Here is a 24,623-nt window from a genome sequence, read left to right on the forward strand (position 1 = left end):
CGTTTATATTTTTTTTTGTCAGTTATTTGTGAAGTTTCCTGTTCATTCTCCTATTTTCATAAATTTCTCTTGATTCATTTTTTTTTTTTTTTTTTTAAGTATGTTTTTTTCTGTTTTTTTTTTATGTGCTTTATAATATTGTGTTTTTTGTTTTGTTGGCCCTTTACAAGCTGAGCTTCTTGGGCGTGTATAAACTTTAAGTTTGTATTTTTTTTGTTTTTAGTATTAATAAATTGATTGATTGATTGATTATTATGAAATGAAATTTAACGATTTGAGGGTAGTTTGCAACCGGTGATCTGGTGAATGGGAAGGCCACTAGAAATATATTATCCGTGGTCCGCATTTGCACACCTTATGTGGATACAACTTTATTTCATGCTGATGTGGAGTCCAATAGGTAAAAATCGGTTGTAGGCTGAAGTAAAATCACTGATCATCATCCCTAAAATAGAAATTAGATTCACCCTCCTTTGTACCCGTCCAACGGGTCTTTTTTTGGTAAACGAGTAAGGTAATCCTCCGACGAAATTCGAATAAAAGGCCCTTTATGTTTGAAATTGATCTCCATAATAGTTTTTAATGAAAAAAACACTTAATTCCGAGACACATCGCGTAAACACCCAAAAAATTCTTAGAATACTCCCAACTGGCAACAATAAATTTTGAAGAACAACATTAGCTTCCTTTTGAGATACTAAGCGGGTTTTTATTATTTACCGTTCTGGAGTTATGGCTCCATATATCACCTTTTTATACAAACATTTTGATTTTTCAAACTTTAAGCGGCTAGCGGCAAAGGTTAACGTCGTTTAATCGAGCTCAAATTTCGGCTATCTTACTATCTTAAAAAAGAGATTCGTTTTATGGGGTTCGGACGAACAAAATTCCGAGATTTTTTCTCTTCTATGAGATGCGCTCACCCTACTCTTTAGGGAAAAGTTTTAAGTTTCTTTAAAAATGCTTTTCATTCAAATTCAACGGGTCTTGTGTTTGATCATTTTTTCTGAAATATTTGTGACAAAAATTCAAACTTTAGCGTAAAGAGCAAGGGCGGAAGAGGGGATATCTCTCTTCATATACGGAATAATATCGGTTTGTTTTAAGTTTTAATGTTACTTCTTACTTTAAGTTGAAATAATGTATTTTTCGTTGTTAATTTTCTGACCTTTCAAAATACTGCGAGGACCCCTCCCCCCCCCCTTTGTAGATTTTCCGCTTGAAAATTCCTCCTGAGAACTTACCTCTACAGAAAATACCCTCCCAAAAACTTTCGAATATTTTTCAATGAAAAGTATTATATGGGAACAACCGAAAATGTGTATCACTTACAACCCTTCTCCCAGTATCTATGGGGGCTTAGGTGATCCCCAAAGATATAGTTAGTGGACGTTTCAACTATGCTAAAATTCGTTTCAGCTATGCTAAAATAGCCATCAAATGGCTATCTTAAGGTTCTGGTCGGATCCCTTTTGGGGGAAAGGGTTATGTTAGGGGGATAGTCGCCCTCCAGTCTTTTTGGTCACTTAATAAGGGCACTAGAACTTTCTATTTTCGATCAAATGAGCCATCTCCCGATTTTCTAGGATCATTGGCTTGAAACAATTACCCTTTGGGAATGAGTGCTTGATTTTTTAGGATCTCCCCCCCCCTTTTTTTTGAAAATTTGGCAAATTTTCTTAGGTTTGTAACTTTTGATGCGTAAAATTAAAGTTACTGAAGTTCGAATATTTGAAATCAACAAGAAAAGCCGATTCTTATAATGTATGAATTGTCATAAAAATCCGTTTTATAGTATTTCAGGTGCTATTGAGCCGAATCGTTCCTTACTTACAGTTATATAGATAATTTCGGAGACCACACTGCCTTTCCATGACGATAAATAAAAGTTCAAATAGGGATAAAATCCTTTTAATAGACAGTGATGATAGAAATTCACAAAAATACCAGATATTTCGGTCACATATACAGTGACCGTCATCAGTAGTAAAACTCTTTTACTACTGATGACGGTCACTGTATATGTGACCGAAATATCTGGTATTTTTGTGAATTTATATCATCACTGTCTATTAAAAGGATTTTATCCCTATTTGAACTTTTATTTATCTTTACTTACAGTTGTTGCCGCAAACTGTTTGATGATTTGCTTTTTGTCTGGCAACTAGTGTAGTTTGTATTATTAGATTTTTTATGGCTGGAAATGCTTTGATTGTTCACAAAAAAATAAGTTGACACATTTGTGGTGATAAAAAGAGGGAGGGAGTCACATCGGGTCACCTCTCCTTTTGAATGAAGGTATTTGGAGAATGTAAAACAAAGACTGCTTTTGAAGAATTAAAATAAAAAGCTATTTATTAGAAACCCGTTATTTGCTCCTAGAAATATTATATATAAGAAAAACATAAGAAATTATTAGAGACAATTGGAATTATTCTATGTTAAAAATTGCGTTTCATAGGCAGAGTGCTACTTAAGTAAATAGCGAAGTGGGCACAATGCATTATTATTATTATTTTTCACCAAGACACTTTCCGTGGAAGAAGTTGTCATAAGAATTGGAAATTGAAAGTTCTGGTATCCTTTTTAAGAGTCAAAAGGGATTGGAGAGCAATTCAAAATTCTTACTAATTTCTTATTCATTTCAGCCTTATGTTATTTACAAATCAAATGAGAATTGTTCGTAATTATTTCCCAATTACAACTACTATATGTGAACAATCGACAATTTGTTTAACTTACAACCCTTCTCCCAGTGTCTAAGGGGGTTCAGGTGATCTTCAAAGGCATAGTAAGTGGACTTTTCAACTATGCTGAACCAAATGGATATCTTAAAATTTTGATTGAATGTCTTTTAGGAAAAACACGTAAGTGATGGGGGATAGTTACCCTCCAGTCATTTTGGTCTCTTAAAAAGGGCACTAGAACTTTCTGTTTCCAATCAAATGATCCCTCTCCCTATTTTCTAGGATCACTAGGTCAATATAATCACCCTTGGGGAAAAAATACACATCAGTGATATTTCTTGTGACAAAAAATGCAACATTTCACACTTTTATGTTTAAATCTGCCTGTTGTGTACGTATGGTATTCGTTTCCGGGAAAAGGGGGGCTTGTTTGACCTTTTGTGTCACGAAAATTCCACAAAGAAGTTTGGAAAGAATAGTAAAGAGCTACACTAACCGAACATGGGGAAGAAAATGTTAAATAATTTTTCAAGCGTACAACAATACCGATATGCATCCCTGGAAGTCATAAAAATTTTGAATTTATAAAAGTTTAGAAGGAGAAAACATTTAAAATGTATTTTGTTTTCATTAAAGTGCGGTAAAGTGATTTTAAGGTATTAGGGTGAATTTGTAGTTGATGCCTATATTGCTCCCTTTATAGGAGAGATAACTACGGCCCTATGGTAATTAAACTTTGGTAGCGTGCCTTAGGCTCTGACCCGACTAAGGGGGCGTACCAGCTGGGAATATTCGAGGGACTAAATTAAGATTCTAGAGAGGTTGGCTATAACGCAATACTTTTATTCAGCTAACTCACAACGGTACAGGTCTGATAATATATAAGCTGCTGCTAGCGCTGCCTAAGTAAAGAACGATGTGGGCACAATGTGTTGTTTTTTCTTTTTTTTTTTTTTTCTCCGTACCTGGGCACTTCGTATCGAAGGAGTTGTCGTAGAAACTTCGAAAAGGGCTCATTCGATTGTAAATTGGAGTAGCTAGTGCCCTTTTTAATAGTCTAAAGTGATTGGAGGGCAACTAGCCCCCCCCCCCACGCCCATCATTTCCCCAAACACATCGAATCAAAATTTCAAGATAGCCCTTTTGTTCAGCATAGTTGATTTCTGGGTAGAAAATATGTTTTTGAGGAGGACACTCCCCAACAACCCTCAGGGCCAGGGTTTTAAGTTATGCCCTGGGGGCATATAAGGTTTTTATAGAAGGTGTTGTCGTAGAAACTTCAAAACAGGTTCATTCGATTGGAAATTCAAAGGGCTAGTACCCTTTTAAATAGTCGAAAGTGATTGGAGGGCAACAAGCCTCCCACCACGCCCATCATTCCCCCAAATACATCCAATCAAAATTTGAGATAGCCATTTTGTTCGGCATAGTTGATTTCCAGATAGAAAATATGTTTCTGAGGAGGACACTCCCCCACAACCCTCAGCGCAAGGGTTTTAAGTTATGCCCTGGGGGCATATAAGGCTTTTATAGAAGGTTTTGTCGTAGAAACCTCGAAACAGGCTAATTCGACCGGAAATTCAAAGAGCTAGTGCCCTTTTTAATGCTCGAAAGTGATTGGAGGGCAACTAGCCTCCCCCCCCCCACACCCTTCATTCCCCCAAATACATCCAATCAAAATTTTGACATAGCCATTTTGTTCAGCGTAGTTGATTTCCATACGTAAAATGCATTTCCGGGGAGAACACTCCCTCAAAACTCTCAGAGCAAAGGTTTTAAGTTACGCCCTGGGGGCAAACAAGGTTTTTTATAGAAGGTGTTGCCCTAGAAACTTCAAAAAAGGCTCATTCGATTGGAAATTCAAAGAGCTATTGCCCTTTTTAATTGTCGAAAGTGATTGGAGGGCAACTAGCCCCCCCCCACGCCCATCATTTCCCCAAACACATAATCAAAATTTTTAGGTAGCTATTTCATTAAGTATAGTTGATGTCCAAATATAGGACGGGTCTTTCTAGAAGTAGACACACTTCCAGAATCCTCAAGACAAGGGTTTTAAGTTTTACTATGGGAGGCATATGAGGTTTTTAAAGAAGGCTCTGTTTCTGAAACTTTAAAAAAAAGCTCCTTCGATTGGAAATTCAAAGGGCTAGTGCCCTTTTTAACAGTCGAAAGTGATTGGAGGGCGACTTGCCCCCCCCCTCACACCCATCCTTCCCCCAAACACATCTAATCAAAATTTTGAGATAGTCATTTTTTTCAGCATTGTTAATTTCCAGATTAGAAACATATTTTTTGGGAAGAAGCTCCCCCAAAACCCTCGTGGTAAGGGTCATAAGTTATGCCCTTGGGGCCTATGAGGTTTTTTATTGAAATCTTTGTTGTAGAAACTTGAAAAAGGGCTAATTTGATTTGGAATTCAAAGGGCTAGTACCCATTTTAATGGTCGAAAGTGATTTGGGGGCAACTAACCCCCCTAACCTAACATAAACCAGAGACGACACACACACAGAGACGACAGACACATGGAGACGACACACGCACAGAGACGAGACACACACACAGATCACAAATACACAGAGACGAATAACAAATAGATGCCACATATGCAGACGACTCACACACCGACAAGACACACACACAGAAATGACACAAATACAGAGATGACACACACAGCGATGACGCAATCACAGAGACGTCACACGTACAGAGACGACACACACACAGAGACGACACACACAGAGACGACACACACGTAGAGATAATACACATAGATACACATAGAGATAAGGTTTTTACTGAAATCTTTGTCGTAGAAACTTGAAAAAGGGCTCATTCGATTTGAAATTGAAAGGGCTAGTAGCCTACCCTTTTTAATAGTCGAAAGTGATTTGAGGGCAACTAACCCCCTCTCGCGCCCACCTTTTCCCCAGACACTCCCCCACGACCCTCAGTGCAAGGATTATAAGTTATGCCCGGGGGGCATATAAGGTTGATATTGAAATCTTTATCATAGAAACTTGAAAAAGGGCTCATTCGATTTGAAATTGAAAGGGCTAGTACGCTTTTTAATAGTCGACAGTGATTTGAGGGCAACTACCCCCCCCCCTCTCACGCCCACCTTTTCCCCAAACACATCCAACCAAAATTTTGAGATAACCATTTTATTCAACATAGTTGAAAGTTTTGGAAATTAGGTCTTTAAGGATGACAACCTCTCCCTCCATAGCCCTCAGGGCAAGGGTCGCAAGTTATACCCTGGGGGCATATAAGGTTTTTATGGAAAACGTTGTTGTAGAAACTTCAAAAAGGGCTTATTCAATTGGAAATTGAAAGGGCTAGTGCCTTTTTTAATAGTTGAAAGTGATTGGATAGCGAATAACGCCCCTCTCATGCCCACCATTTTCCCAAACACATACAATCAAAACTTTGAGATATCCATGTTGTTCAACGTAGTTGAAAGGTCTGGAAGTTAGGTCTTTTAGGAGAATAACCCCCTCAGAGCCATCAGTGCCAGGGTTTTTTCCCTGAAAAGACTATGTCAATATAAAACGAACAGAAATTAATTATAAAATAATATAAATGTTATTAAAAAATATAAATGTTTTTTCTTTTATAACTTTAATAAATCAAATAATATTAACATTTTGATTACTAAATATCAGTATATGTATATTATGCACATTCATTTGCACAATGCACATTCATTTGTATTTTTTCAGTAAAATGCAAATTTTGTTCTTGCCTTCGGAAGGCATAGGGGTTTTGCGCCCAACTTATGTTAATTTCTGCTCGTTTTGAGTTTGACTCGGTTATTTATCGTAATTTCTGTTCTTTTTGGGTTTCATTTATTTATCGATGCTGATTTGTGGTAGTTTCACGCTTGTTAGATTATTTAATCTTATTTCTTCTCTTTTTTTGTTTAATGGAGTTCTTTACTTTTCTTTGAAAAAATTATTTTGTAGAAAAAGTTTTTTTAATTAATATATATGAAAAACCAACCGCATCTATCCGGCTTTGACGTACTTAGCCAGGTAATTGGTTATTGAGCAAATTCCTTTCAAGCTTACACATTCCAGGATGTGTACCTTTATCTTAATAAAAAGTGGTATTTTGAAACTTGGATTTGCGTCTTAATGGTTTCACTAAAATCCCAAATTTGACTTAATTAGAAAGCGTCACCACAAAAGTGCCAAGTATTATTATTATTATTATTTATTGGAAAACCCGTCCTACAAAAAAGGAAAAGACGGAGCAATAAGCAAAAAAAGAAAAAAAAAGCAATACACATAAACTTAGGAGTTATAAACTTAGGAGTAAACTTAGGAGTTATAGGAGTTATACATGTGGTTTTTAGTGACGAACGCTGGAGCTAAGATCTAAATCAGCTTTTAGAAAAAATTGCACAAAACGAAAAAGAAAAACTCAATTACACACTGCACTGCAGGTACGCGACATGTTTCTTTTGTTTTATGCTCCTACATACTTGAAAAATATAAGCAATATGAACATCATTGCATCAAGCCGCAATTGGTAAAACAATTCAAATAATCATCAGTGAATTAAAAAAATATACAGGAGATAATCATATCAACTAGTGTAAATATGACAAGAAACGGTAAAAACAATTAAACGACACTTTCGCCCGCTGGTCTTGAAATTAAAAAGGGCATCATCCCTTTCTATTTTCAATCGAATGAGCCCTTTTTGAAGTTCCCACGACAACTCCTTTAATACGAACTGCCCTGGTCTAAACAACAACAACAACAAAAAACAAAACATTATACCCTCATCGATCTTTACTATAAAAATGTCAAATCTTCCAATCACTTTCGACTATCAAAAAGGGCACTAGGCCTTTCGATTTTCAATCGAATGAGCCTTGAGTTTCTACGACACCGCCCAAGGCATAAATTACGATCCTTACCCTATGGGCTGTTAGGGTGGTTGTCATCCACTAAGACCTAGTTTCAAACAAAATGGCTATTTAAGATTTTAATTGGATGTGTTTGGGGAAATGGTGGGCATGAAAGGGGCGTTAGTTCCTCTCCAATTGCTTTCAACAATTAAAAATGGCACTAGCCCTTTCAATTTCCAATCAAATGAGACCTTTTGAAGTTTCTACGACAACACTTTCAATAAAAACCTCATATGCCCCCAGGACAAAACTTACCCCTTTGCCCTGGAGGCTCTGGAGGGTTTATCATCCTTAAATAGATAATTTCCAGAACTTTTAACTACGTTGAAGGAAATGGCTATTTCTAAACTTTGGTTGAATGTTTTTGGGGAAATGGTGGGCGTGAAAGGGGGGTTAATTACTCTCCACTCACTTTCGACTATTAAAAAGGGCAATTTCAATTTCCAATCAAATGAGCCCTTTTTGAAATTTCTACAGCAACTTTCTATATATACTTATATGCCCCCAGGGCATAACTTACAACCCTTGCATTGAGGGCTCTGAGGGGGTTATCATGCTAAAAGACCTAATTTCCAGAAAAATCAACTACGTTGAACAAAATAGATATCTCAAAATTTTGATTGGATGTGTTTTGGAAAATGGTGGGCGTGAGAGGGGGTTAGTTGCCCTCACATTCAATCACATTCGACTATTAAAAAGGGTGCTAGCCCTTTCAATTTCCAATTGAATGAGCCCCTGTTGAAGTTTCTACAACATCGCTTTCTGTAAAAGCCTTATATACCCCCAGGGCATAACTTACAACCCGGGCCCACGGGGCTGTGGGGGGGGGGAGGGGGTTGTCATCCTTAAAGACCTAATTTCCAAAACTTTCAACTACGTTTAATAAAATTGTTATCTAAAAATTTTGATTGGGTGTGTTTAGGGAAAAGGTGGACGTGAGAGGGGGATTAGTTGCCCTCAAATCACTTTCGACTATTAAAAAGGGCACTAATCCTTTGAATTTCCAATCGAATGAGCCCTTTTTCAAGTTCTACGACATAGATTTCAATAAAAACCTTATATGGCCCCAGCGCGTATCTTTTAACCCTTGCCCTGAAGACTGTAGGGGGAGTGTCCTGCTCAAAGGTACAATTTTCTGAACTTTAAACTGCGTTGAACAAAATGACTATATCAAAATTTTTATTTGGTGTATTTGGGGAAATGGTGGGCTTGGAAGGGGTGTTAATTGTCTTCCAATCACTTTGACTATTAAAAAGGGCACTAGCCATTTCAATTTTCATTCGAATGAGCCTTTTCTGAAGTTTCTACGGCAACGCGTTCTATAAAAACCTTATATACTTCCAATGCAAAACTTACAACCCTTGCCATGAGGGCTGGGGGAGGGGGGTGTCATCCTCAAAGACCTAATTTCCAGAACTTAAAACTACGCTGAATGAAATGGCTATTTCAAAATTTTGATTCGATGTGTTAGTGGAAAAGGTGGGCGTGAGAGGTGGGTTAGTTGCCTTCCAATCACTTTCGACTATTAAAAAGGGCACTAGTCCTTTGAATTTCCAATCGAATGAGCCTTTTTTGAAGTTTCTACGATAACGCCTTCTATAAAAACCTTATATACCCCCAGGGAATAACTTACAACCCTTGCTCTGAGGGCTGTGAGGGAGTTTCCTCCTCAAAAAAATAATTTCTATCTGGAAATCAACTACGCTGAACAAAATGGATATCTCAAAATTTTGATTGGATGTGTTTCGGGAAATAGTGGGTGTGGAAGGGTGTTAGTTGCCTTCCAATCACTTTCGACTATTAAAAAGGGCACAATCCACTCCAATTTCCAATTGAATGAGCCCTTTTCAAAGTTTCTACTACAACTTCTTCGATACGATGTGCCCTGGTCTAAAGTAAAAAAATAATAAATAATAGATTGTGTCAACATCGTTCTTATATGCCCCCAAGGCATAACTTAAAACCCTTGCTCTGAGGGTTGTGGGGGAGTGTCCTCCTCAAAAACATATTTTCTATCTGGAAATCAACTACGCTGAACAAAATGGCTATCTCAAAATTTTGATTGGACGTGTTTTGGGGAAATGGTGGGCGTGGAAGGGGTGTTAGTTGCCTTCAAATCACTTTCGACTATTAAAAAGGGCACTATCCATTCCAATTTGAAATCGATTGAGCCCTTTTCGATGTTTCTACGACAGCTCCTTCGATATGAAGTGCCATGGTATGGAAAAAAAATACATTGTGCCAACATCGTTCTTTACTTAGGCAGCGCGATTGCGCTGCCTATGATTAATTAAAAAAACTTTTTCCATAAAATGAGTTTTTTTGAAAAAGAATTAAAGAACTCCATTAAACCAAAAATGAACAAAAATAGAATCAAACAATCTACCAAGCATACAACTACCACAAATCAGTATCAATAAAAATGAAGCCCAAAACGAACAGAAATAAAATAAATAACAGAGTCAAACTCAAAACAAGCAGAAATTATTATGAGTAGGGTTCAAAACCCCTGTGCTTTCTAAAAGCCAGAATATAATTTGTAATTTACTAAAAAAAATTAAATGAATTTACTGAAAAAAAGTGGATTGTTAGTTTAATATTCATATGCTGATATTTATTCCTTAAAAACTTAATTAATTTTGATTCCTTAAAGATATGAAAGTGAAAATATTAAAAGAATTTTTTTCAGTAAAGTACAAATTATATTCTGGCTTTTAGAAACCATAGGGGTTTTGAAACCTACTCATCTTAATTTCTGCTCGTTTTGAGTTTGACTCAGTTACTTATTTTAATTTCAATTCATTTTGGGTTTCGTTTATTTATTTATGCTGATTTGTGGTAGTTGGGTAGTTGTATGCTTGGTAGACTGTTTGATTATATTTTTGTTCATTTTTGGTTTAATGGAGTTCTTACTTCTTTTTGAAAAACTTATTTTATGGAAAAAGTTTTTTAAATTAATTTCTGTTCGTTTTATATTGACATACTTTTTTTCTGGGAAAACGAAAATAATAGTTTGAATCTTTCCAGTTTTCCTTTAAGTATTTATAGTTTAGCCTGCTATTTTTATGCTGGAGAAATTTTTTCCGCAATTTTTAACAACATAAACTATTTTGAAAATCATGACACATATAAGTTTTTAATTTAGTCATATACATCCTCTAGTTAACCTGATAAATAAAAGTTAATACCATTCTCAAAAAACTATATCTGTGCCCTTTCACAGCCTGGATAAAATTATACTCTTTTGATTTAGTAAAATTTAAATAGCAGAAGTAGTAATAGAAGTATCCCCAAAAATTTGAACGTAGAAACTTTGAAAAGAGCTCATTCAATTGGAAATTGGACTGGCTTGTGCCCTTTTTAATAGTAGAAAGTGATTGGAAGGCAACTAACACCTTCCACGCCCACTATTTCCTGAAACACATTCAATCAAAATATTGAGATAGCCATTTTGTTCAGCGTAGTTGATTTCCAGATAGAAATTATAATTTCGAGGACACTCCCTCACAGCCCTCAGAGCAAGGGTTGTAAGTTATGCCCTGGGGGTATATAAGGTTTTTATAGAAGGCGTTATCGTAGAGACTTCAAAAAAGGCTCATTCGATTGGAAATTCAAAGGAATAGTGCCCTTTTTAATAGTCGAAAGTGATTGGAGGGCAACTAGCCCACCTCTCACGCCCACCTTTTCCCCTAACACATCCATTCAAAATTTTGAAATAGCCATTTCATTCAGCGTAGTTTTAAGTTCCGGAAATTAGGTCTTTGAGGATGACACCCCCCAGCCCTCATGCCAATGGTTGTAAGTTTTGCCTTGGAGGTATATAAGGTTTTTATAGAACGCGTTGTCATAAAAAATTCAAAAAGAGTTTATTTCATTAAAAATTGAAAGAGCTAGTTCCCTTTTAAGTAGTCGAAAGTGATTGGAAGACAACTAACACCCCTTCCACGCCCAATATTACCCCAAACACATCCAACCAACATTTTTAGATAGCCATTTTGTTCCACGCAGTTTAAAGTTCAGAAAATTGTACCTTTGAGCAGGACACTCCCCCTACAGTCTTCAGGGCAAGGGTTAAAAGATACGCGCTGGGGCCATATAAGGTTTTTATTGAGATCTATGTTGTAGAAACTCGAAAAAGGGCCCATTCGATTTAAAATTCAACGGGTTAGTACTCTTTTTAATAGTCGAAAGTGATTTCAAGGTGAGTAGTCCGCCTTGCACTCCCACCTTTTCCCAAAACATATCTACTCAAAATTTTGAGACCGCCATTTTGTTCAACGCCCGTTAAAGTGCTGGAAATTAAGACTTTAAGGATGACAACGCCCCCCCCCCCCACAGTCCTCAGGGCAAGGGTTGTAAGTTATGCCCTGGGGGGATGTAAGGTTTTTATAGAAAGCGATGCTGGAGAAACTTCAACATGGGCTCATTCAATTGGAAATTGAAAGGGCTAGTACCCTTCTTGATATTAGATAGTTATTTGAGTGCTTCTGACGCTTCTGTCAAGCCCACACTTTTCAAAAACAAGGCGAATCCAAATTTTGAAGTATCCATGTTTCTAAACATATTCGATAGATATTAAAATTAGGTCTTTTGGCAAAATACCCCCCTCAGAGCCCTCAGTACAAGGGTTGTAAGTTATGCCCTGGTGGCATATAAGTATATATAGAAAGTTGCTGTAGAAATTTCAAAAAGGGCTCATTTGATTGGAAATTGAAAGTGCCCTTTTTAATAGTCGAAAGTGAGTGGAGAGTAATTAACCCCCCTTTCACGCCCACCATTTCCCCAAAAACATTCAACCAAAGTTTAGAGACAGCCATTTCCTTCAACGTAGTTGAAAGTCCTGGAAATTATCTATTTAAGGATGATAAACCCTCCAGAGCCTCCAGGGCAAAGGGGTAAGTTTTGTCCTGGGGGCATATGAGGTTTTTATAGATAGAGTTGTCGTAAAACTTCAAAAGAGGCTCATTCAAATGGAAATTGAAAGGGTTAGTACCCTTTTTAATAGTTAAAAGTGATTGGACGGTAACTAACCCCCCACTCACACCCACCATTCCCTCGACCACTTTCAATCAACGTGTTCTGATAGCCATTTTGATTAACGTATTAGAAAGATTTGGAAATTAGGTCTTTGAGAAAGACCCCCCCCCCAGCCCTCAGGGCAAGGGTTGGAAGTTATGCCCTGGGGGCATATAAGGTTTTTATTGAAAGTGTTGAAGTAGAAACTTCAAAAGGGCTCATTTGATTGGAAATTGAAAGGGCTAGCGCCATTTTTAATTGTTGAAAGTAATTGGAGAGGGACTAACGCCCCTCTCATGCCCCTCAAACACATCCAATCAAAATCTTGAGATAGCCATTTTGTTTAACGTGATTGAAAGTTCTGGAAACTAGGTCTTAGTGGATGACAACCACCCTAAAAGCCCATAGGGTAAGGGTTGTAATTTATGCCTTGTAATTTATGCCTTGGGCGTTGTCGTAGAAACTCAAGGCTCATTCGATTGAAAATCGAAAGGCCTAGTGTCCTTTTTGATAGTCGAAAGTGATTGGAAGACTTGACATTTTTATAGAAAAGATCGATGAGGGTATAAGGCATTGTTTTTTTTTTTTTGTTTAGACCAGGGCACTTCGTATTGAAGGAGTTGTCGTAGGAACTTCGAAAAGGCCTCATTCGATTCAAAATAGAAAGGGATGATGTCCTTTTTAAGAGTCGACAGTGATTGGAGGGTAACTAATCCCCCTCCCACGCCCATCCTCCTATTTGCCCATTATTTTTAAAACTAAATGTTACCTTAAGATTAAATCAAAATGCACGGTGTTAATGCTAATTCCCAATCAGGCATCTCAGCAGTATCCCAAGAACGACTGAGGGTATTATGTTCAAACTTTCGGGGCTACTTCTGCTCTTGAAATTTAACCAAATCAAAATAGCGTAAGTGCATCCAAGCTATCAAAGAAAGTAAACAGATTTTTTTGCGAATGGTATCAAGTTTTACATTTCAGGTCAACTAGAGGAGGTATTAAACTAAATTAAACACTATTATTTGTGTCCAGATATTTAAAAGGGTGTATGTTGTTAAAAATTGCTGAAAATATTTCTCCATTATACAAATAGCAGGCTAAACTATAAAGTCTTAAAAAAAACGAAAAGATTTAAAGTGTTATTTTCTTTTTCCCTGAAAAGACTTTGTCAATTTAAAACGAACAGAAATTAATTAAGAAAAACTTCTTCCACCAAATAAGTTTTTCAAAGAAAAGTAAAGAAGTCCATTAAACAAAAAATGAGCAAAAATAAAATTAAATAATCTACCAAGCGTGAAACTACCAGAAATCAGCATCGATAAATAAATGAAACCCAAAACGAACAGAAATTACAATAAATAACCCAATCAAACTCAAAACGAGCAGAAATTAACATAAGTTGGGGTCAAAACCCCTATGTCTTCCCCAGGCCCGAAAATAAATTGCAATTTAATGAAAAAATTAACAAGAGAAAGTTCAATTTAAGTTTTATATACAAAAAATGATATTTAGTTATCAAAATTTTAATATTATTTTATTTATTAAATTTATAAAAGTAAAAATGTATATATTTAATTATATTTAATTAAAAATTATATTTATATAAGCTCTTTACTTTTATTTGAAATAGTTCCTCTGTGGAATTTATTCTGAAAATTAATAATTGATAGAAATGGAGAGGTAAAATATAAATGGAAAAAATAGTGTAGCCATATTGTTTATATATAATTGTATCATTATAGAATAGAATATACAACCTCGGGTTTAAGAATTAAAAATATTATAAGTTACTAGAAAGATCCTTCAATTATCGAAGAGGCGGTGTAGACAATTCAGTTGCTATAAATTAGTCACCATGTAGTATCATGGTGTAGTATCAGGTAGGATCATGAAAATCAAATTAAGAGGAACAGTAAAATTCAAAATCTGAGAAGGTAAATTGTTTGCAACTAAAAAAGGACAACAATACAAGACAAAGTGATTCATTTTGAGTGAATTATACATTATTTTTTAGGTGCACCTATTGTTAGATCTTGTGAAAATGATGTCAGCAAACAAAGATGTGGAACACCTTGCATGCCTGATCTGATAAGCGTATGTCTACAACAAGAAATGATTGTGGATTGTCAGGAGAATGAACTGTCAAGTAACATTTCCGTATTTGCTGAAAATGATATGGTAAAACAGGAGATTTGTCGTAATGGAGAAACGCGTTTCGAAGATGATGCATCTGAGAAAGGCTTGCTACAGGAATCTCACCTCTCTGATCATCAAAGAACTCCTATTGGAGGAAAACTTGTCAAATGTGATATATGTGAGAAATGTTTTACTTCAAGGTCCAGTTTGTTCAGTCATAAGAAAGCTCACAGTGGAGAAAGACCTTTCAAATGTGATATATGTGAGAAAAATTTCGGCCGTAAAACCCACCTATCTAATCATCAAAGAACTCATACTGGAGATAAACCTTTCAAATGTGACATATGTGAGAAACGTTTTACTTTCAGCTCCAATTTATCTAATCATCAAAAAACTCACAGTGGAGAAAGACCTTTTGAATGTGATATATGCGGGAAAAATTTTCGCTATAAAACCTCCCTGTCTCATCATCAAAGAACTCATACAGGAGAAAAACCTTTCAAATGTCATATATGTGAGAAAAGTTACACTCAAAGTTCCAGTTTATATCAGCATCAAAGAACTCACAGTGGAGAAAAACCTTTCGAATGTCACGTATGTGAGAAACGTTTTAGTAGACCTTCGTATTTGTCTGAACATCAAAGATCTCATACTGGAGAGAAACCTTTCGAATGTCATATATGTGAGAAACGTTTCACTCAAAGTTCCAGTTTATATCATCATCAAAGAACTCATAGTGAATGTATGCAAAAAAATATTCCGCCAAAAACACAACAAATCTGATCATCAAAGAACTCACTCTTGAGAAAAGCCTTTTGAATGTGATGCACTTGAGAAAAGTTTTAGTTCTATTTCGTATTTGTCTTAACACCAAAGAACCCATAGTGGAGAAAAACCTTTCAAGATGGATATAAGAAAAATTTCCTCCAAAAGCCCACCTATTTAATCATCAAAGAACTTATTCCAGAAGAAAGTCTATATGATAAATGTTTCACTTCAAGTTCCAATTTATCTTATCAAAGAACTCATAGTGAAGAAAAACCTTTCGAATGTAATCATAAGCAGCGTTATGGTGCAGCCTAAGTAAAGAGTGATGTGGTCACAATGTATTATTATTTATTATTATTTTTTACCAAGGCACTTTGTATAAAAGGAGTTGTCTTAGAAACTTCAAAAGGGACTCTTCAGATTGTAAACTGAGAGGGCTAGTTCTCCCTTTCATAGTCGAAAGTGATTGGAGGGCAAACAGGCCCCGCACCCCAATTCTAATCATTTCCCCAAACACATCAAATGATAATTTTGAGATAACTATTTTATTCAGTGTAGCTAAAAAGTCAGGAAATTGTGTCTTTGAGGATGACAACCCCCCCCCCCCACAGTCCTCAGGGCAAGGGTTGTAAGTTATGTCCATGGGGAATTAAAAGTTTTTATAGAAAGGGTGGTCGTATAAACTATGGAGGGGGCTCATTGGACTGGTAATCAGAAGTTCAGTGCCCTTTTGAATAATCGAAGGGTACATAACTCTTATACCCACCACACTCAAGTTCTTGGTCTGACAGAAGCGGTTTCTTTCTATAGTTTCTCTCAGATTAGCATGAGAGAGTGTATATAAACTACATGGCAAGTATATTAAAATAATGCATTCTTGGGGGGGGGGCTGATTTCTATAATTCTCTGTTTTAATTTCCACAATTTTGTTATTAAAGTATTTTATTTTCATTTGTCTTAAATACAGTTATTCTAAATATAGAAATTCCTGAGAACAAATTGTAAAGGCCCTTTCCACTAGAGGGATTGCAACCCCTCTTTTCACCAAAACAGGGTGACATGAATAAAAAATTTTATATCTATCGCTGTTTGTAGGTCTTCTGTAAATTGAGAAGAGCAGACGGAAATCTCTTTTGATTAATAAAATATCAAGAAAGAGTAACTTATTATCTTCTCTAAACTCAACTGTAAAATTTATGTTTTTGTCGAAACCATTTAAATGTTTACAGAAAATATCTGCAAACAGCTAGAGATATTTAATTTTTCATTCATGTCACTCCGTTTTGGTGAAAAGAGGGTTTGTAATTTTTATAGTGGATAGGGCCTTCAGAATTTGCTCTCAGAAATTTCTGGATTCGGAATTTTTGTATTTAAGGGACATTTTCTTGTAATGGCTACCCAATTAAATAAAATAAATGAATTAATAGAAAATAGACGTATTAAGTATAATATTCAATAACTCGAGTCTCACAGTCTTCAGAGTTGAATTTGTCTAAAAGTTTTATTTCTTTACCATACATGCCAGGTTTAGGGGCACATTTTACTCTAATAAATGAAAAATTATTATAGTTCTTAGGAATTATTGTTTCTATGTATATTAAACTGACAATCTACGGTCATCTACTCTTTTCTTTCAGTAAAGTGTAAATTATGTTCTGGTCTTGAGTAGGTAGGGGGGGGGGGGTTGTAAGTCCTACTCATGTTAATATTTGTTTGATTTGAGTTTGACTTGGTCATTCATTGTAATTTCTGTTGGTTTGAGTTTCATTTATTTATTGATGGTTATGTTTGGTAGTTATACGCTTGGAAGATTGTTTGACTTTATTTCTGCTCATTTATGACTTAATGGAGATCTTTACTTTTCTTTGAAAAACTTGTTTTGTCGAAAAAGTTTTTTAAATTAATATATATTTAAGAACCGTTTTACTTCAAATTTTAATTAATTTTATCATAAAGAACTCATACTGGAGAAAAGCCTTTTGACTGTGACTTGTGTGAGAAAATGTTTAGCCGAAAATTCATTGTATCTCATCATAAAAGAGCTCACAATGGAGAAAAACCTTTTGAATTGCATATATGTTAAAAAAAAAATGTTTTGCAACAAGTTCTTGTTTATCTCGTCACCAAAGAACTGATACTGAGGGAAAACTGTTTGTGTATGTCAGTGTGTAATATATTTAAAAAAATATTCGTGTCAAAATTACACTAGTACTAGTACATGTCAAATTTCACTAGCATATGTCAAAATTCTATTGGTACTGTTGGTCTTACAACGACTGCTATTATTAAGGCTAATGGTATTCAGATAATATGTTTAGGGACTGTTGAGAGACGTTGAACTACATCAAAACTTACGGTGTGCAGGTTGTCTAAAGGCAGAAATGGCTTTGAATATTAGTTAAAACTTTCAGGGTGTGTTAAGGGTGATATTTTACTAGTAAATAGACAGTACATGCATGCTACTACTGCTATAACTAGTTCTACTGCTGAAGCCAATGATATTAAGTTGAAAGTTTCAGGGAATGCTGAACCCAATTGAAATACATTATGTTCATGCAGGTTGCTAAAAAAGCATATGATCAATATGCATATTACTATCGATATATGATCTATGTGCACATTACTTCAATCGCTACTGCTATTTTTCAAATAATGTTAAGGGTGATGTTGATGGCTAAGGGAATAAGGTGGAACTTTTAACGAATGTTGAATATGATTTAGGCTATATAAATCCAAACACACTATGTGCATGCAAGTTGCCAAAAAGGCATATAAGCAATTTCACAAGAAGAGCTTAGAGTATTAAGCTAAAACTGTCCGGTCATGTTTAATCAACCAAAATGAACTATACGAATCCCATTACTACTTCTACTACTGTCATTTCAACTGATACTACTACTATTGCTAAGGTAAACATTTTAGGGAATGATGAGAGTAGTTTTGCCCTAAATCAAAAGTCGCTAGGTGAGTCCAGTTTGTCAAAATGACATCAGCAAAGAATGTTAAATTTTGAAAATCCGTGCATATTGAGGATTATATTGAATTAAATAAGAAATTCGTTCTTTTGCGATGTAAAAAGATGTATCAGCAACATCCCAGCAATGCCTATGGGTATTAGGCTAAAATTTTCAAGGTTACTAATATTATTATTAGCCTACTATTGCAACTTCTACTACTGCTGCCCCTCCTCACTGCAGAACCTAGAGAATTTTCACTAATATTCCTAGCTGGTATCCTAAAGCCTTCCTTTCTAAGACACCATCTGCAACCCCAGGAGCGATTTTTTTAAAATTATCCCATCCATTTTCTCCGTGGTCAAATTTTAGGCTTTCTAATTTAGCCTTCAACTGCTTCTGGAAAGTTTCCCTCAATGTCTAATCCTGGATTTTACCAACGTCAACTTCTGGCATAAGCTTAATTAGAGCATATCTAAGACAGTCAGTTTCTGGCAAAGGCAAAGCTGGTATAGCTTTTTGAGAGTCGTATAAAAAATTATTTTATTCACTTCTTCATAGTAGTCTATCAGATTTATGGGCCATTCCATGGCAATTGAAGACCAAAGATGATCCAATTGCAACTTAACCCCCTTGTAACTGAATTCCTAGCAACTGAACCCCTTATAACTGAACCCTCGTGCACCTGAACACTTGTGCAACTGAACCACCACCCTCAATTTTTCAGTACTCTACAAATGGGAGGTAACATCATGGGGTAAAGTCTTTACATGCTCAAGCTTGTTGGAATTGTTTGTTGTTTTAAAGTCATTAAATAAATGCCTGTCAAGATGATTTATAAAAAAAAACTCTGTTTTTGTCGACACTGATAGACTACAAGATATGGATTTGGGAGAAACTTTCGAGGGACAGATAAATACTAAGCTGGAGAGTTTAGAATTTAACAATATAGAAGATGAATGGAATAATTTTAGGAAAAGGAATAGTAGTGAAAATGTTTTATATTTAATAGAGAGGGGAAGGGGCCTGTACAAGCATTATTTGAGTGATAGATTATCTGAAAATAAGATGAATGTAAAGAAAGTGAGGAAGCATTAAAATGTGAATTAAGGAGGTGTGAAGTGGAGGCCATGGATGAAACTATCAAAGTGTGGAAGATGATGCCAGACAGCATAATAGTAATATCTTGTACAGGCCTGTTAACAAATGGAAAAGGAATAGTCATCTCAACTTATCCCTGTTAAAGATAAAGGGGCCAGTTGTCGTAGTAGTAGAAGTACTATTAGTAGTATTAGTAGAGGGCCTTTTCGTTAGTTCAATATCCCGATTAACATACCTGAAAGTTTCAACATTATACGCACAGCCATTCACAAGATATTACTAATACGCCCTTTTACAACTGCACTCACATAGTGCTTTAATTTAGTTCAACTTCCCCGTCAATATTTCCCTAATTATTCAGCTTAGTAGCCTTAACTTTAGTAGTGGCCGTAGTAATTGTAGCATACACATTCTCCCTGGTTGGTTGAACATACCACTTATCGCTTCTGTAAATCCTGACGTTTATGGTTACCCTAAACTATTTCTGAAATATTGCTGGTACGCCCTTTTTACAAGCTACAAGTAAACATATTGTGTTTTGATTTAGCTAGACACTGCCCTTAAGATTCCAGAAATGCTTCACCTTAACACCGTCACTCTTTTTTGAAACCAAGAATCAAACATTCTCCAGCGGAATTTGCTATTTGGCAGTTTGCTCCCCCGCCACCCACAGTTTGCTCCTACTACCCCAAACCTAGCCCCCTTCCCCCAATCTGAAACTTAGTGTCTTCAAAAATCTTATCAAAACTAAGACTAGCCAGCACAATTCAAGTATTTCGAGAAACGAGTCAGTTTTCTTTAGTATATACAAGTATCTTTGCCTTTTTGGTCCTATGCGGCTCAACTTTTTTTCCAAAATTAAATAAATAATCATCAATAAATAAATGAAACCCAAAACGAACAGAAATTACAATACAAAACCTTCAAACTAAAAACAAGCAGAAACGATTGTATTGTAATGTTTAAAATGCCATTCTCACCATATTTGCTAACTGCGGTGTCTGATATATATATGTCGAATCGTCAAATTGTAACGAGAACCAGTCACATATTTCCAAGTCAGTTTTTAACTGAGTTTGTATTTCTATTGTAATTACAAATATTCTTCGGGTAACGGTCTTATTTGACAACTGTAAGTCTTGTATTGATGAGACAATATCACATTTGTTAAAAAAAAACAAAACATAAAACCAGCAATTGGCATCAGTCGAAAATAGCCCTTTAAACAACCCACCATCAATGAGAGCCGTCTTCTTCTTTGCGAGCATGTAAGAGATTTTGAAAGAAACAATGGTGGCCTTTTTAGAATTTTCCACATGTCTAGTGAAAACATCCTGTTTGTAGTTAGACTTGATTTTAGTTGACATTTTTTTTTCTTACTTCATATTCAAGTGGATAATTCACATCAAAAGTAGCGTGAATTATCTAAAAGTGACGTTCAAAATTATGTTTTTTCGGCCCTGCAATACTACTACCACGTAAACAAACGCATTTATTTCTCATATTAACAAAACAATTTGATTTCTCGCAGTCAGAGTTAAAATTATATGTTCGTTGTCTTTTACTCGGTCCACTCATTTTTGGCCTAAAGATATAAAAAATAAATAGCAATTGAACTACAATACAGAATCAATGTTATATAATATATCTGATCTGCATGATATGCATAAATGTGTTACAACAAGGACTAACTATCCCCACAATCATAAGAGATCATCGCTTATTAATATAACAGAAGACCCACCTTGCTTTTAGCCCGTTAAAAATTTTCAGAAGAAATATCAGAACTCCTAGTTCGTGTTTCGTTAGTTAGACGAAGATGAAGATGTCTCCTAGCAGTCCTAACTACTGGCGCGACCCGATCGGGCAGAAATAATGAAAACAACGCGGCTCAGGGCTAGCGTGAGAACTAGTGAGGAGTGCAGTCTGGCTAATCGATAGACAGGTTGCGATAAGAACTGTTAGCAAAGAAACACCTCATGCGTACAATGTCGCAAAAATACGAACGTATTTAATAAACCGAAGCACTCAAAAAAAGAAAGAAAACTTTAACAAATAAATAAAAACAATTCACATTTTAATTAACGCTATGGAAAAATCTGTCTCGGTTGAATAGTAGTGGGCACATACAAATCGTTGCAAGGGCGCCATGGTGCTCGCAGGCACATGGCTGGGAACCCCGGGATTAGGTTATTAAGTTGGAACTTTCAGAGAATCATAGGCAGAACAATAGCGCTGCCTAAGTAAAAAACGATGTTGGCACAATGTATTATTTATTTAATTTTTTCTTTAAGACAAGGGCACCTCGTATCGAAGGAGTTGTCGTAGAAACTTCAAAAAGGGCTCATTCGATTGGAAATTGGAAGGTTTTCGGAAACTTCGAAAAGGGCTCGTTCGATTGGAAATTGGAAGGTAGAGCTTTCAAGGAATATTTGGGTGGATGTTGAACTAAATCAAAACAAAGTATGATCATGAAGATAGTGAAAAGAGTGACAAGGCAATATCACAGTAACGGCTCACATTATTAAGTTACACCTTTCTGGGGAAGTTGTGGTGGATTTTGAACTAGCCAGAAAACACTATGTGTATGCTTTTAATATTACTTCTACGGCTGCTGTAACTAATGACACTAAGGCCATCAAATTGAAATTTTTAGGGAAGTTTCAATTAAACGAAAATAATATATGCATGCAGGTATTTAAAGGGCGTATAAGCAATATCCTAGACAGCACGGCTCTATCATAGATAGTGTTATCAATAATTATTTAAAGGAGCCAATTGGATTGGAAATTAACAGTTCTAGTGCCCTTTTTAAGAGTCAAAAGTTATTGGAGGGTAAAAATGCCCCCAGTAAAATTTACCCCCCAGTAAAAATGCTGTAGATTCGCCAATGACTTTGGGAATTATCTAATGGCTTTGATCTTTACTTCTAATATCTAATCGAAACTCCAATAATTCTCCAAATTCTCTGATTTGGAATTCAAACACCAAATAAGCGCAGATAACGTTCTGTTCTTTAAGTTTTTGGATTTATGTGCTAACATAACAAACAGTTTGTAGTAAAGAACTGTAAGAATGGAGTTACAATAGTAACCGAAACTCTAGAAACGGAACTTTGATATCAATTGAAATATCATCGGCTTATTATGTTGATTCCAAATATACAAGATTCATTAAGCTCCAAAACTATACCTTTAGATTTAACATGCCAAACGCAGGCCCTGGGGATAAGTCTGGGGATGAAAGTATGCAAAGAATAATGTAAAATCTATAAAACCAGTTTCATTGCCACAATGACAAATAACGGGTGACAGAATGCATTGGACTTGTTTAACTTGGTCCATATATTTGCATATTAGTGGGAAGGGGGTAAGGCTAGGTTAAGTTATGTTACTTTACCCCCACACTCCACAATGTGCAAATATATAGCCCAAATTATATTATTATATTTTAATATAATTATATTTTTAAATGTAAACTAAAGTATTATATTTTCATCATTGTTTTTTGGCATATTTCATTAGGATTAACATAACTTCACTTCTTGGGTGTTTCCGTATAATTAACAAGTACATTTTTTTTTAATAAAGAAACAATAAGACCGATGATTATCGAAATTTGCGAAGGATGTGAAAAACTTTTTTCATGACAACATTAAAAAGTCCATTTTCAAAATTGTCGCTGGTGTCCCAGTTATTATATTAGCTCAACTAGAGTAAAAAGAAAATAGTTTCTATATTTTTTAAAAAAAAATGTGAGGTTTTGAATCGACAAGGAAAAAAACTAAAAAGAAAAAGCAAATATTCGGATTAGATCACTGAAAACCAATTGTCAGTGATCGGGGTATAAGACAATGGTACCAATTACGGAAAATAAAGGGAGGAAGCAATTTTACCTTAGACCTCAAATCCTCCTGTGCCTCCTGAGGCACGCAGGGCATCGACGAAGGGACGCCAGCCGTCCCTCAAATGGAATGCTGCCAAAACATCTACCCAATGGGGTTGTATGGACGTATTCGCGTTGAGAAGGTCCCTCTGGTATGTTTGGCGTAGTGTTTTCTTGGGTTTTCCCCTTTGGCGCGTTGCTGTTGGTTGCCACTGGAGGATGGACCTTGGTGTTCGGTCGTCTTTCATTCGTACAACATTTCCCAAGTACTTCCATCTTCCGGTCCTGATCATGTCTAAGACTAGAGGTTTCCCAGTAATTTGACCTATTGTATGGTTCGAGACGTATTGTTTCCAGTTTGAGTTGAGGATTCTTGGCAAGCAATTGTTCTCAAAGGCTTTGAGGCTGTTCTCTTGCTGCTGATTTAACTTCCGGCATTCGCTTCCATACAGCATAACTGGGAGGACATTACTGTTGAAGACTCGTAGGTTTAGCCGGGTCGAGCACTTTTGTTAGTGCCAAATCTGTTTAAGGCTGATAAGCGAGCCACTAGCCAGTCAGATTCGAGAATGGATCTCTTTGTATATTGCCCCTGTGTTCTTTACCTTGCTTCCCAGATATTTAAACTGAACAACCTATTCTACATCCTCTTTGCTGCACTTCATGTTGAGAGGGGATCCCGCGACAGCCATACGTTTAGTTTTTTATGCATTTATCTTGAGGCCAAACTAACGTTCATTTTCTCTCACAACATCCAAAAACTGTTGGAGTTTCTGTTTGTCTTATTTGAACAGACTAATGTCGTCTGCGAAGTCTATATCTGCAATCCTCTTTTCATTTCTGATTGGGATTCCGTAGTTTTTGAATTCGTGGAGGATGTAATCTATCACCAGTATGAAGAGAACAGGGGACAGTACACATCCTTGCCTGATTCCAGAGGTGATCCTGAAATATCTCGATTGGCCTTCACTCATCTATACGCAACACTCCGTGCTCTCGTATAGAGTCATAATTCTGTAGTGTTATGCAATAACCGTCTAAGTCACATTTTCAAAATTTTACAGGAGAGCGATTTTTCTGGTTGAAAGCGTCTCCTGAATCCGATTATGAACAAAAATGATATATGCAAAAAAACATCGAGGAATTGGAATTTGCCATTAG

General features: G+C 35.9%; 2 protein-coding genes across 10 annotated transcripts in view; one reads left to right on the forward strand and one right to left on the reverse strand.

Moving 5' to 3' along the window:
- The window catches only part of LOC148940868 (uncharacterized), a 105,506-nt gene extending 82,368 nt beyond the window's left edge, over positions 1 to 23,138 (forward strand). For all 9 annotated transcript variants that reach the window (XM_089105645.1, XM_089105643.1, XM_089105642.1 and 6 more), the window contains one exon: positions 14,633 to 23,138. In XM_089105645.1, coding sequence (XP_088961771.1) covers positions 14,633 to 15,537 — 905 coding nt within the window. In that variant the 3' untranslated portion in view covers positions 15,538 to 23,138. The remainder of the gene's footprint in view (positions 1 to 14,632) is intronic.
- Positions 23,139 to 23,473: 335 nt separating this feature from the next.
- Positions 23,474 to 23,917, reverse strand: LOC148940870 (uncharacterized). Its single transcript, XM_089105096.1, has one exon. The coding sequence runs from the start codon at positions 23,915 to 23,917 to the stop codon at positions 23,474 to 23,476; it is 444 nt and encodes a 147-aa protein (XP_088961222.1).
- Positions 23,918 to 24,623: the final 706 nt, after the last annotated feature.

Source organism: Artemia sp. Qi Xiang Cuo, chromosome 19 (assembly GCF_049724085.1).
Source record: "Artemia sp. Qi Xiang Cuo chromosome 19, ASM4972408v1, whole genome shotgun sequence".
NCBI lineage: Eukaryota > Metazoa > Arthropoda > Branchiopoda > Anostraca > Artemiidae > Artemia > Artemia sp. Qi Xiang Cuo.

Bases quoted from the DNA above. Each gene is read 5' to 3' on its own strand.
- LOC148940870 (XM_089105096.1), bottom strand. From the start codon at position 23,917: ATGCTGTATGGAAGCGAATGCCGGAAGTTAAATCAGCAGCAAGAGAAC.